The 12,988-nt window shown below is 41.9% G+C and overlaps 2 protein-coding genes across 2 annotated transcripts in view; one reads left to right on the top strand and one right to left on the bottom strand.

Annotated features, from left to right (window-relative positions):
- pex16 (peroxisomal biogenesis factor 16) overlaps positions 1-10,379 on the bottom strand; it is a 52,587-nt gene extending 42,208 nt beyond the window's left edge. Inside the window, exons 1-2 of the mRNA XM_079239630.1 lie at positions 10,100-10,379; positions 9,480-9,515 (exon numbers count right to left, since the gene is read on the bottom strand). Coding sequence (XP_079095756.1) covers positions 9,480-9,515; positions 10,100-10,232 — 169 coding nt within the window. The 5' untranslated portion in view covers positions 10,233-10,379. The remainder of the gene's footprint in view (positions 1-9,479; positions 9,516-10,099) is intronic.
- Positions 10,380-10,427: 48 nt separating this feature from the next.
- Positions 10,428-12,988, top strand: part of cars1 (cysteinyl-tRNA synthetase 1) — a 49,762-nt gene continuing 47,201 nt past the window's right edge. Inside the window, exon 1 of the mRNA XM_079254507.1 lies at positions 10,428-10,515. Within this exon, the coding sequence (XP_079110633.1) occupies positions 10,494-10,515 (22 nt within the window). The 5' untranslated portion in view covers positions 10,428-10,493. The remainder of the gene's footprint in view (positions 10,516-12,988) is intronic.

Genomic DNA, 12,988 nt, shown 5'->3' with positions numbered 1-12,988 from the left:
CTACATGCTAATCCAGGAAAGTCCACATGATTCACGCCGCAGCTGTTAGCGCCTACATGCTAATCCAGGAAAGTCCACATGATTCACGCCGCAGCTGTTAGCGCCTACATGCTAATCCAGGAAAGTCCACATGATTCACGCTGCAGCTGTTAGCGCCTACATGCTAATCCAGGAAAGTCCACATGATTCACGCTGCAGCTGTTAGCGCCTACATGCTAATCCAGGAAAGTCCACATGATTCACGCCGCAGCTGTTAGCGCCTACATGCTAATCCAGGAAAGTCCACATGATTCACGCCGCAGCTCTTAGCGCCTACATGCTAATCCAGGAGAGTCCACATGATTCACGCCGCAGCTGTTAGCGCCTACATGCTAATCCAGGAAAGTCCACATGATTCACGCTGCAGCTGTTAGCGCCTACATGCTAATCCAGGAAAGTCCACATGATTCACGCTGCAGCTGTTAGCGCCTACATGCTAATCCAGGAAAGTCCACATGATTCACGCCGCAGCTGTTAGCGCCTACATGCTAATCCAGGAAAGTCCACATGATTCACGCCGCAGCTGTTAGCGCCTACATGCTAATCCAGGAAAGTCCACATGATTCACGCCGCAGCTGTTAGCGCCTACATGCTAATCCAGGAAAATCCACATGATTCACGCCGCAGCTGTTAGCGCCTACATGCTAATCCAGGAAAATCCACATGATTCACGCCGCAGCTGTTAGCGCCTACATGCTAATCCAGGAAAATCCACATGATTCACGCCGCAGCTGTTAGCGCCTACATGCTAATCCAGGAAAGTCCACATGATTCACGCCGCAGCTGTTAGCGCCTACATGCTAATCCAGGAAAGTCCACATGATTCACGCCGCAGCTGTTAGCGCCTACATGCTAATCCAGGAGAGGTGTTTCGAACAGTGTCACATGACTTTGTTAAAACATACAAACACTGGTGACTATAGCAGTTTCAGCAGTTGTTGCAACGCGTACATGGCGCAGGCTAGTATTGTGATAAAGGTACATTTCCAATATATTGGAGTTTTGCAAAAGCCTTGAATAGCATCTTTCAATGAAAAAGGAATTAACTTTTCTCCATTTAAGTTTGTAGTTAGATTTTTTTTTTTTTTTAAACATCTAATGCAGGGGTAGACAACTCCGGTCCTCGAGTGCCAAAGTCCTGCAGATGTTAGGAGTTTCTCTGCTGCAACGCATCTGGCACACATTAGACCTAATCAACAGAGCTTGACATCTGCACTAGTCTGCTAATTAGCCATTGATTTGAATCAGGTATGTTGGAGCAAGAAAACTCCTAACATTTGCAGGACTGCGGCACTCAAGGACCGAAGTTGCCTTCCTCTGATCGAATATGTCACATTTGATCATTTTCAAAACACTTTTTTTTTTTCCTTCAAAATCCTGTTGCAAACCACTTCATGCTTCGGAGAACGTCTGCACTCCCTCATGACATATAACAGAAATAAACAGAAAAAGTTTTTTTTTTAAAGAAAATTATTAAATAGTTGAATTAGATCAAAAATGTGTGTTTACCGCCCAACATTTCATGTGTCAGGCTTTAAAGTTTTACTTTTACTTTGTGGGTTGGGTGGAGAGGATAATATATTATATCAGCATCTCGGAGTGAACTGCAGGAAGATTATTAGTTCATTTCAGTTTCATTCTGAGTGGAGGTCATGAAGCACACAAGGACTGAGTTTGCATCAGCTTTTCTGGGCTGTGACAGTCCCCAAAAACACGATCTAATTAACCTATATGGAACCAAATCAGTGACATAATGTTTCACATAAAAAAATTCCCAATGAAATTAAAATGTACAAACATTTTATCAATTTCATTTAGTTTTGAATCCAAATATGTTTTCAAAAATAAGAACGTGACTGGTTTTCATTTTATATTATTTTCTATTTAATATATGTATTTCAAATCAACGAATGTTTTGGCCCTGATTTGGTTCCATACAGGTTTATTAACTGGTGTTTTGTGGACTCTGAGCCCGGATGGAAAAGCAAACCCGTCCTCTTGTGCATCATGACCTCTGCTCAGAATGAAACTGAAAGCTTCCTGTAGCTCACTCTGAGACTCTGAAATAAATATGAAAAAGTAAAACCTCGTTGCTGCGATGAAAACCCTAAATTCAGTTGGAAGTACATTACCAGTCAAAAGTCTGGACACACTTTCCCATTGGATTTAATGGGAAAGGTTGCTGTTCCTGCTGGTTGGAAACACCTCTTCCAACTTTAAATCCCTTCTTCAAACACACCTCTTTTGTATTTATTCCTAATATTTCTCTTTTAAATCCAGCTGATTTTATGTTGTTTTTTTTTTTTTAACATTTTGGTTATTTTATCTTCAGCAGTTTGTTCAGCAGCTGCTGTTCGTCTGATGGAGCCGCTCTCTTATCTAGCAATATGAACTCTTTTATTAGTCAGCTAAATTGACAACTCAGGGTTGGGACCAGGAGGCAGAATTGTAGTCCTACACACTTTTCTGCAGCTTCCCACCTGCCGCCACCCACCCAAAACCCCATTCTGACCTTATACAACTTCTCAGCAGTAAGAATTAAACAACACAAAAACACTTCTGGGGTTAATCGTGAAAACCTCATAAAAATAAAAACAATGGATCTAATAAAATCTGAAAATAAGACAATAAATTGTGGCCGACTGAATATCAGATCCCTCCCAAATAAGTCTTTATTAGTCAATGACTTGATAGGTGATCACCACATTGATTTATTCTGTCTTACGGAAACCTGGTTACAGCAAGAGGATTATGTTAGTATTAATGAAGCTACGCCAGCTAACTATTTAAACTTTCACATTCCTAGAACTACAGGCAGAGGAGGAGGTGTTGCAGCTATTTTTAAGTCAGAATTATTAATTAATCCTAAGCACAAAACTAACTATAAATCCTTTGAATTCCTGACATTAAATTTATCTCATCCAAAATGGAATTGAGAGAAACCGCTCCTTTTAGCATTAGTGTATCGTCCACCTGGACCTTACTCCGAGTTTCTGACCGAATTCTCTGATCTCTTGTCTGAGTTAGTGCTGACTACTGATAAAGTCATTGTACTAGGTGATTTTAATATTCATATTGACCATGAAAATGATAGTTTAAACATTTCCTTTAGCTCTATTCTAAACTCAATTGGGTTTTCACAAAATGTCAATGGAGCCACTCACTCTCATGGTCATACTCTTGATCTGGTTCTAACATCTGGTATTGAGACTGATAAGCTCAAAGTATTTCCTCAAAACCCTGTCTTGTCCGATCACTTCTTATTAACCTTTGAATTCACTTTATTTGATTACTCACTGACCAAAAATAAATTCTACTATAGTAGATGTTTATCAGACAATAATATTACAAAATTTAAACAATCAATTGAATCAATTTTTTCCCCTCTACCATGTGTTAGCATGACTGAGAGTCCCCCTTTAAGCCTTACTCCTGCTCAGATTGATCAACATGCTGATACTATAACAGCTTCAATGCGTACAACCTTGGATAATGTTGCTCCCCTAAAGAAGAAGAAATTAGGTAAGATTATGAAGGCTCCCTGGTTTAATTCCCAGCTTCGAGCTCTAAAACAGGCATCAAGGCGTTTGGAAAACAGATGGCGTTCATCAGGACTAGAGGAGTCTCACTTAACCTGGAAAGAAAGTTTAATCGTATACAAAAAAGCCTTACGTACGGCAAGAACAGCTTATTATTCATCATTGATAGAGGAAAACAAAAACAACCCTCGGTTTCTTTTCAGCACTGTAGCCAGGCTTACTAGGAGCCGGAGCGCTGTGGAGCCATGTATTCCTTTCTCACTTAGCTGTGATGATTTCATGTATTTTTTCAGGAATAAAATTGATACTATTAGAGATCAAATTCACAATATTCTTCCTTCTACCTATAATGTTGAGCCTGTTGTGGTCTCCGAAGCATCCTTAGAACCAGGATCTGACTTGTGTCTAAATAGTTTCTGTCCTGTCCAACCTTCTGAATTAACTAAAATAATAGCTTCATCTAAACCATCCACCTGTATCTTAGACCCTCTCCCAACGAGCCTCTTTAAGGACATTTTCCCTTTAATTAATACATCACTACTAAATCTTATCAATATGTCTTTAGTGACAGGATATGTACCACAATCATTTAAAACTGCTGTAATCAAGCCTTTACTTAAAAAGCAATCTCTGGATCCAGAGGTGATAGCAAATTATAGACCTATATCTAATCTCCCGTTTATGTCCAAAATTCTGGAGAAAATAGTTTCAGCTCAGCTACATGCCCACCTGAGCAGAAATAATTTATGCGAGGAGTTTCAGTCAGGATTTAGAGCTCATCATAGTACTGAGACGACATTGGTGAAAGTTACTAATGACCTTCTTATGGCCTCAGACAAAGGACTTGTGTCCGTACTTATCTTGCTTGATCTTAGTGCTGCATTTGATACAGTCGATCATAACATTCTGTTACAGAGACTAGAACAGGTGGTTGGAATTACAGGTACAGCGTTAAGCTGGTTTAAATCATATTTATCTGATAGACTTCAGTTCGTTCATGTAAATGACAAGTCCTCTTCACAAACTACAGTAAGTCATGGAGTTCCTCAAGGTTCTGTACTTGGACCAGTACTCTTCACGCTATATATGCTCCCTTTAGGCAAAATTATTAGACAGCATGGAATAAACTTTCATTGTTATGCAGATGATACTCAACTATACTTATCCTTTAAACCAGATGAAACAAATCAGCCCAATAGGCTACAAAATTGTGTCATAGACATAAAGACTTGGATGTCTAGAAATTTTCTCCTCTTAAACTCAGATAAGACTGAAGTAATTCTTGTTGGATCTGAAAAACTCAGAGCTAAATTTTCCGGTTTTGTAATGAACCTGGATGGCATTACTTTAGCTTCCAGTGCTACAGTGAGAAACCTTGGAGTAATATTTGACCCTGACCTGTCCTTTGGCCCACATATTAAGCAGGTTACTAAAACAGCCTTCTTTCATTTACGTAATATAGCCAAAATTAGGGACATTCTGTCTCAGAGTGATGCAGAAAAACTGGTTCATGCTTTTGTTACTTCGAGACTAGATTACTGTAACTCTCTATTACTGGGCTGTCCTAAATATGCCCTGAAAAGCCTTCAGCTGATCCAGAATTCTGCAGCCAGAGTCCTGACCAGAACCAGCAGGAGAGATCATATTTCTCCAGTTTTAGCCTCTCTTCATTGGCTGCCTGTTGAATCTAGAATAGAATTTAAAATCCTTCTCCTTACATATAAAGCCCTCCACAACCAGGCACCACTATATATCAAAGACCTCATTGTTCCTTATATACCAAGCAGAGTACTTCGTTCGCAGACTGCAGGCTTACTTGTGGTTCCTAGAGTCTCAAAGAACCGAGCAGGAGGCAGAGCCTTTGGTTATCAGGCCCCTCTCTTATGGAATAAGCTCCCAGTTAGTGTTAGGGAAGCAGACACCCTCCCCACCTTTAAGACTAGGCTGAAGACTTATCTTTTTGATAAGTCCTATAGCTAGGGATGGTTAGCATCCCTTAGTTATGCTGCTATAGGTTTAGACTGCTGAGGGACATTTCCTGATACACTGAGCTTCTTTCTCTTTATCTCTTTTATCCCCCCCCCCCCCCCCCCTGTTGTCTGTTGTCTTTCTGTCCTCTTCCCCCCACACAGCAGAGGCATCGCTGTGAGAATGATCATTATTTCTAGACGCCATATGTGTAATAATTACCCGTCTTTGTACCGGACTGACTCTTCAGAACATCATAAAACCACTTTATCTTAGTTTATGGTTGCAGTTTGTTTCCTAATATTTAGTTTTTCAGGTGGAGACGACGATCTGCATCCGACTGAGCCGCAGGAAGTGTTCAGTTCGCTCTGAGTGGAGGCGAGGAGGCACACAATGTTCGCATCAGCTTTCCTATCCGTGCTTCAGGGCGGCAACAGGAGGCGCCCGGGTGAGGCGGGGGTGCCTGCTGCTGGCTGAGGAGTTGGTCGCCCGGGGAAGGAGTCCTAAGTCTTCCCCCGGTAGTGCCCTCTCCACGCCCCTCTCCTCTCCCGCCACCCGACATCATACATACCACATATAGGGCACAGTGGGGCAGGTGAAGGCGGCGGGTGAAGGCGGTGGCCCTGGGGGACACCAGAGGGAGGATCTCCCGTTGGACACCCCCGACTACTTGCCCCAACATAGAAACCAATATACACTCAGGGCTTCATGGTGACAGGCACCACAGGAGTGGGTGGACAGGAACTACAGGGGTGGCCCTTGCCCCCCCCCCCCCCATTTTAAACACTACAACTTAAACACTACTACATTTACACAAACAGCACACCCACTTAACACACACACGTAACCATGGGAGCTCTGAGGAAGGCCCAGCTGTCCGGAAACCACCATCTTTTATTTTTAATTACACTATAATCATGACTCACTCATTCACACACTATACAGCCGAGTGGGGGTCTCCCTACGCTCCTGTTTCCTTGGGGGGCTCGGGCGGGGGAGCCGGGTGGGAGGCTGGCCAGGAGTCAGGGATGAGGTGCTACCGGGAATAGTCCACCCTGGGGGATGCTTGGTGCCGCATGCGGAGGCTGGCAGAATCCCTGGTTGGTGGGTGAGTTTGTGTGGGCGTGGAGAGTCCTGGTCTGATGCCGGCGGGGGGGTCGTCAAGGGCAGTGTGGGCTGGTGGGAGGGTGGTTGGGTGGCGTCAGCGTCTGGCCCGTGCTTCGGCACCTGTCGGGCCTAGGGGGTGTCCTTTGCTCTGGGCTCGGGGGACGGCGGCGCTCTCTGCTTTGGCTGCCTGGGCTCTGTGTTCAGTGGGCCTGCTGGGCCCCTGGGGTCCTTGGGCTCCTCCCCGGCACTTCGGGCCGTGGTCGCGTTCCTTTAACTAGTAGTTAGCAGATCCTTGATGGCATGACCACAGGTTGCACATTCACATGTGCATGTATTTTTGTTGTAGGCTGTAAACGTGTTTATTCCAGCCGTAAACGTGTTTATTCTTGCCGTACACGTGTTTATTCCAGCCGTACACGTGTTTATTCCAGCCGTAAACGTGTTTATTCCTGCCGTACAGGTGTTTATTCCAGCCGTACACGTGTTTATTCCAGCCGTAAACGTGTTTATTCCTGCCGTACACGTGTTTATTCCTGCCGTAAACGTGTTTATTCCTGCCGTAAACGTGTTTATTCCTGCCGTACACGTGTTTATTCCAGCCGTACACGTGTTTATTCCTGCCGTAAACGTGTTTATTCCTGCCGTACACGTGTTTATTCTTGCCGTACACGTGTTTATTCCTGCCGTACACGTGTTTATTCCTGCCGTACACGTGTTTATTCCTGCCGTACACGTGTTTATTCCTGTCGTAAACGTGTTTATTCCTGCCGTACACGTGTTTATTCCTGCCGTAAACGTGTTTATTCCTGCCGTAAACGTGTTTATTCCTGCCGTAAACGTGTTTATTCCTGCCGTAAACGTGTTTATTCCTGCCGTAAACGTGTTTATTCCTGCCGTACACGTGTTTATTCCTGCCGTACACGTGTTTATTCCTGCCGTACACGTGTTTATTCCTGCCGTACACGTGTTTATTCCTGCCGTACACGTGTTTATTCCTGCCGTACACGTGTTTATTCCTGCCGTACACGTGTTTATTCCTGCCGTACACGTGTTTATTCTTGCCGTACACGTGTTTATTCCTGCCGTACACGTGTTTATTCCTGCCGTACAGGTGTTTATTCCTGCCGTACACGTGTTTATTCCTGCCGTACACGTGTTTATTCCAGCCGTACACGTGTTTATTCCAGCCGTACACGTGTTTATTCTTGCCGTACACGTGTTTATTCTTGCCGTACACGTGTTTATTCTTGCCGTACACGTGTTTATTCCTGCCGTAAACGTGTTTATTCCAGCCGTACACGTGTTTATTCCAGCCGTACACGTGTTTATTCCAGCCGTACACGTGTTTATTCCAGCCGTAAACGTGTTTATTCCAGCCGTAAACGTGTTTATTCCTGCCGTACACGTGTTTATTCCTGCCGTAAACGTGTTTATTCCAGCCGTAAACGTGTTTATTCCAGCCGTAAACGTGTTTATTCCAGCCGTAAACGTGTTTATTCCAGCCGTAAACGTGTTTATTCCAGCCGTACACGTGTTTATTCCAGCCGTAAACGTGTTTATTCCAGCCGTAAACGTGTTTATTCCTGCCGTACACGTGTTTATTCCTGCCGTAAACGTGTTTATTCCAGCCGTAAACGTGTTTATTCCAGCCGTAAACGTGTTTATTCCAGCCGTACACGTGTTTATTCCTGCCGTAAACGTGTTTATTCCAGCCGTACACGTGTTTATTCTTGCCGTACACGTGTTTATTCCTGCCGTAAACGTGTTTATTCCAGCCGTACACGTGTTTATTCCAGCCGTACACGTGTTTATTCTTGCCGTACACGTGTTTATTCCTGCCGTAAACGTGTTTATTCCAGCCGTACACGTGTTTATTCTTGCCGTACACGTGTTTATTCCTGCCGTAAACGTGTTTATTCTTGCCGTACACGTGTTTATTCCAGCCGTACACGTGTTTATTCCAGCCGTAAACGTGTTCATTTCTGACATAAAATAAACAAAACATCAATAGAATAAAATAAATGAAACAAATACCAATAAAATAAAAATGAGAGATTACGGTTTGGAACTCAACAGGAACAAAAATGAAGACGTGAAAATTGATATTAATGAATCTGCAGACTTAAGAGTGTTGATACGGAAACCAGTCACCTCCAGAAAAGACCCGCCATCGGACCCGCTGAGGTCCGGGTTCTGGGGAGGATCCGTCCTGCCATCAGAACAGGTTCGACCGATGTTTAGCCCAGTTTTTGGGTCATGTGACGTCAGCCTTTTTTTTTGCTTCTTGAAGCCCTGTTTCCATGGAGACCATGTCAGCAGATGGATCAGCTGAAGGTCCAAATGGATCTCTCAGGTCCTGGATCAGGTCTGTGCTGGATCCAGAACCTTTTTAGTCCGGACTCCTTGTGTCTGGTTCGTGGCACCTGGCTGAGGTGTTCCAGAGAATCTCCTGAAATCCGGCAGAACGTTGCAGCTTGAGCCCAAAGCTTAAAGACGGTTCCTTTCACTGGTCTGTTGTGTAGCGACACAACTCCAGGTTAGGAGCCTTTTTCCTCCTGAAGGATTAACTGAGTTAAATCTCTGGGGAAATGTTCAGCTACAAAGAATGGAATGAAAATGAAAGAAAAGCAGAAAATAAAAAAAACGATAGATGAAGAAGCTTTTAGAAGACGCAAAGTCTGGCAGCTTGGAGGGAAAATAGAAAGCTATTTAGGCTGGATCAACACATTGGTCCCTAAATAACATCTCTGAGTAAAAACCAGACATTTTCTCATGAATCTGTGTAAATCTAACAGCAACCAGGTGTCATAAAAGAGTCAAACTTACCAAGCTCAGATAATTCATGGGAATCCGCGAAGCGTCCTGTAAAAAGACAAATGATCCAGTCTGAAAATACTCTTTTTATTCCCCAAACAAAAACTAGTCAGGTTGTAGGTGGGACAGAGTCCAGGGTGGTGAACGGGGTAGCTTCAGTCCTTTCATACAGTTAACTTTCTCACACTTTACCTGAATTTATGAGTTATTAATGCACATGAAGGTGACACACCTGCCAACAGGTAGGAGTTATTAACATGAAGGTGACACACCTGCCAACAGGTAGGAGTTATTAACATGAAGGTGACACACCTGCCAACAGGTAGGAGTTATTAACATGAAGGTGACACACCTGCCAACAGGTAGGAGTTATTAACATGAAGGTGACACACCTGCCAACAGGTAGGAGTTATTAACATGAAGGTGACACGCCTGCCAACAGGTAGGAGTTATTAACATGAAGGTGACACACCTGCCAACAGGTAGGAGTTATTAACATGAAGGTGACACACCTGCCAACAGGTAGGAGTTATTAACATGAAGGTGACACACCTGCCAACAGGTAGGAGTTATTAACATGAAGGTGACACACCTGCCAACAGGTAGGAGTTATTAACATGAAGGTGACACACCTGCCAACAGGTAGGAGAGGGTCCGCACCACGTTCTCCAGCTGTGCAGCAGCAGTTGGGTTCCTCCGAACATACTCTGTGTATTTCTCATAAACACGAGTCACTCTGTCGATGAACTCCTTCATCTGAGACATTTCACATGCACGCGCTCCCCCTTTAGCCGCTGGAATCACGTGCACGCGCTCCTCCTTTAGAAAACAGCAGCAACTTTCGCTTTCTAACGTCTCATATTTTATTAAATAAACTAAACATACTTCCGCTTGTTGAACCGACCCTCTTTAGCGTCCCCCCGCAACCCAAGCCGCAGCATTAGTTCCGGGTCCGGGATTTATAGCGCCAGCTTCTTCCGGACACGTTATTGTTGCATCAGCATCCAGACCGTCTGCTGCGCCGCGATGTCGAGCTCCGGAGATCCAGGTACAGATTCTACTCATCTGTCTTTCTGTTTTCACTGCTACGTTTAAAATCTACAAAGAAATGACGAGGATTTATCTGAATGTTTGGCTGTCATTAGCCTACAGCTAGCAGGGTTAGCTCTGGTTTAAAGCGGAACTCCCTTTAAAAACATTGAAATTTAAGCTTTTAGGACGAAAATCAGCTTAAAGGAAATACATAAAGATAAACCATAAAATTTTATCTGGGATGAAAAGACATCTCTAACTTCGGCACATTTAATTAAACATAAGAGTCAATAAATAAGTTTAAATGTTTAAAGATTCCCATCATGAAATGAAATGAAAAATAATTTATTATAAATTCAACTAAAGGAAAACTATTCATGCTGATTAGTTAGATTTTTTTATTGTTATTATTTTGTTTTTATCAGTTCAACTAAAACTCAGTTTATGTATGAGAAGAATAAAAATTAAATAATAAAATAAATATTATTAAATATTAAATAATAATTTTACGGGATTTTTGCAGAACTGATAACTAAAATGGGCACAGTTTAATGCAGCGAGTTTATTAACGCTGTCATTATAGTTCCTCATGTAAATAGACTTGTATTTATTAATTCAATTTATTTTCTGTTTCACTTTGATTCCACATTTCTTATTGTTTTCTCCTGTAAAGTTGTAAGCTAATGATTGCATCCTATCATTATTATCATCATCATTATTATCATTATTATTATCATTATTATTATTATTATTATTATTATGGCTGCATGGTTAGCACTGTGGCCTCACAGCAAGAAGGTCACTGGTTCAATCCTTGGCTGGGGAGGGTTTGGTCAGTGGCCTTTCTGTCTGGAGTTTGCATGTTCTCCCCGTGGGTTCTCTCCGGGTTCTCCAGCTTCCTTCCAAGACATGATGTTAGGTTAACTGGTTACTCTAAATCACTCCCCAGCAGTGAGCGTGAGTGGTTGTTCGTCTCTCTGTGTGTCCCTGCGATGGACCGGCGAGCTGTCCAGGGTGTACCCTGCCTGTCGCCCAAAGCCGGCTGGGATAGGCTCCAGCTTCCCCGCCACCCTGAATTGGATTAAATCGGTTCAGAAAATGAAATGAAAAAATATTATTAATAATAATAATAATAATGCATTTTATTTAAAAAGCGCCTTTCCAGTCCCTCCAGGACGCTGACATTAAAACAATAAAGACAACATGGAGCTGTGGGACACGGTGATTACATGCTTTCTTCAACAGGTTCTGAGGTTGGATGTGAACAGATGTATTACTGATGTCTGGGGGGGGGGGGGCGCTCGCCTCCCCCAGTGAGGTGGAGGGAGGAGGATGACCTGGGGGAGCAGGAGGGAAATAAATCTTTTGCTTATTAAATCCTGAGTTTTATATAAAATATGTGCACAGATAACTGATTATAGAAGATAAAATGTGCTTTCATGTGTATATTATTATACATTTAAATGCATCTTAGCCAAAGATCACATAAAACATTTTTTAACATATAAAATTGGATGAAATGAAAGATCTAAAAAGTTCTAAAGGTGCAGTAAAAGTGCTGTATCCTCCTCCTTATAAAGCTTATCATGGGTATAATCATTTTAGCATCCCTTTGTTTTCTTCTTATTTATGGTAATAATTATGATTGTGTGTAATTTTTAGTTTTTCTTTCATTTTTACGCGCTGATGACGGGTGGAGTCGCTCCTCTGTTTCTGTCTGACTCTTGTGGAAAGACCCTCCAGTACATTTCACTTTCATTCTTCGTGGTGGTGCGTTTACTTCTGGGTTGCATGAATGAAATGCCAAACAAAGGTCTGAGTTTCCTTGCGTTTCCACAGACTGCAGTGGACGTTGGTGTTGGATGCATTTACTCTGCAGGTTTCCGTTGAAAAGATGACGACCTTGTTGCTGAATCAGCTCACAGCAGGAAAACTGTTTGCCGTCGAAGTGAAAGATTTCAGCTGATTTCTATTGACGAGTTTACATTTTTTTGACTTTTTGGAAGGAAAGAAGTCCCAAATAAATGATTCAAATAAACAATAAATAAATGAGGACACAAAAAGGAATAAATGTTATAATGCTGTTTTTGCAATTTCTTTTTTATATTTCTTGTTATTATTTCCTTTAGAACTATTATAAAGTTACTATTTATTCTTTATTTATAAAGTACTTTTTAAAAAGTTATGTGTAAGTTACTATTACTGGGTATGAATGATTTTTCACTTATAAAAAAAAAATCCATTCAAGAAACATGAGATTTATTTCGTACTTTTTTTTTTTTTTAACATGAAGTCAGTTATGCAGGAAATCACTGCGAAAGAAGCAAATAAAATAGTCGAAACACATGATTTATTTATTTTTTTAAATTAGGATGAGTTAAATCAGAATGTTTTTTCATTTTGAGATTTTAAATGAAAAAAAAAAAGTTTTTTGCAAAATGAAACAAATCTAAAAACATTTAAAAAATAAATATATTGGAAAATAAAAA

Source organism: Telmatherina bonti (assembly GCF_933228915.1).
Source record: "Telmatherina bonti genome assembly, chromosome: 1".
NCBI classification, from domain to species: Eukaryota; Metazoa; Chordata; class Actinopteri; order Atheriniformes; family Telmatherinidae; genus Telmatherina; species Telmatherina bonti.
The sequence above is the reverse complement of the archived record's forward strand: the minus strand, read 5'-3'. Positions and strand labels throughout refer to the sequence as shown.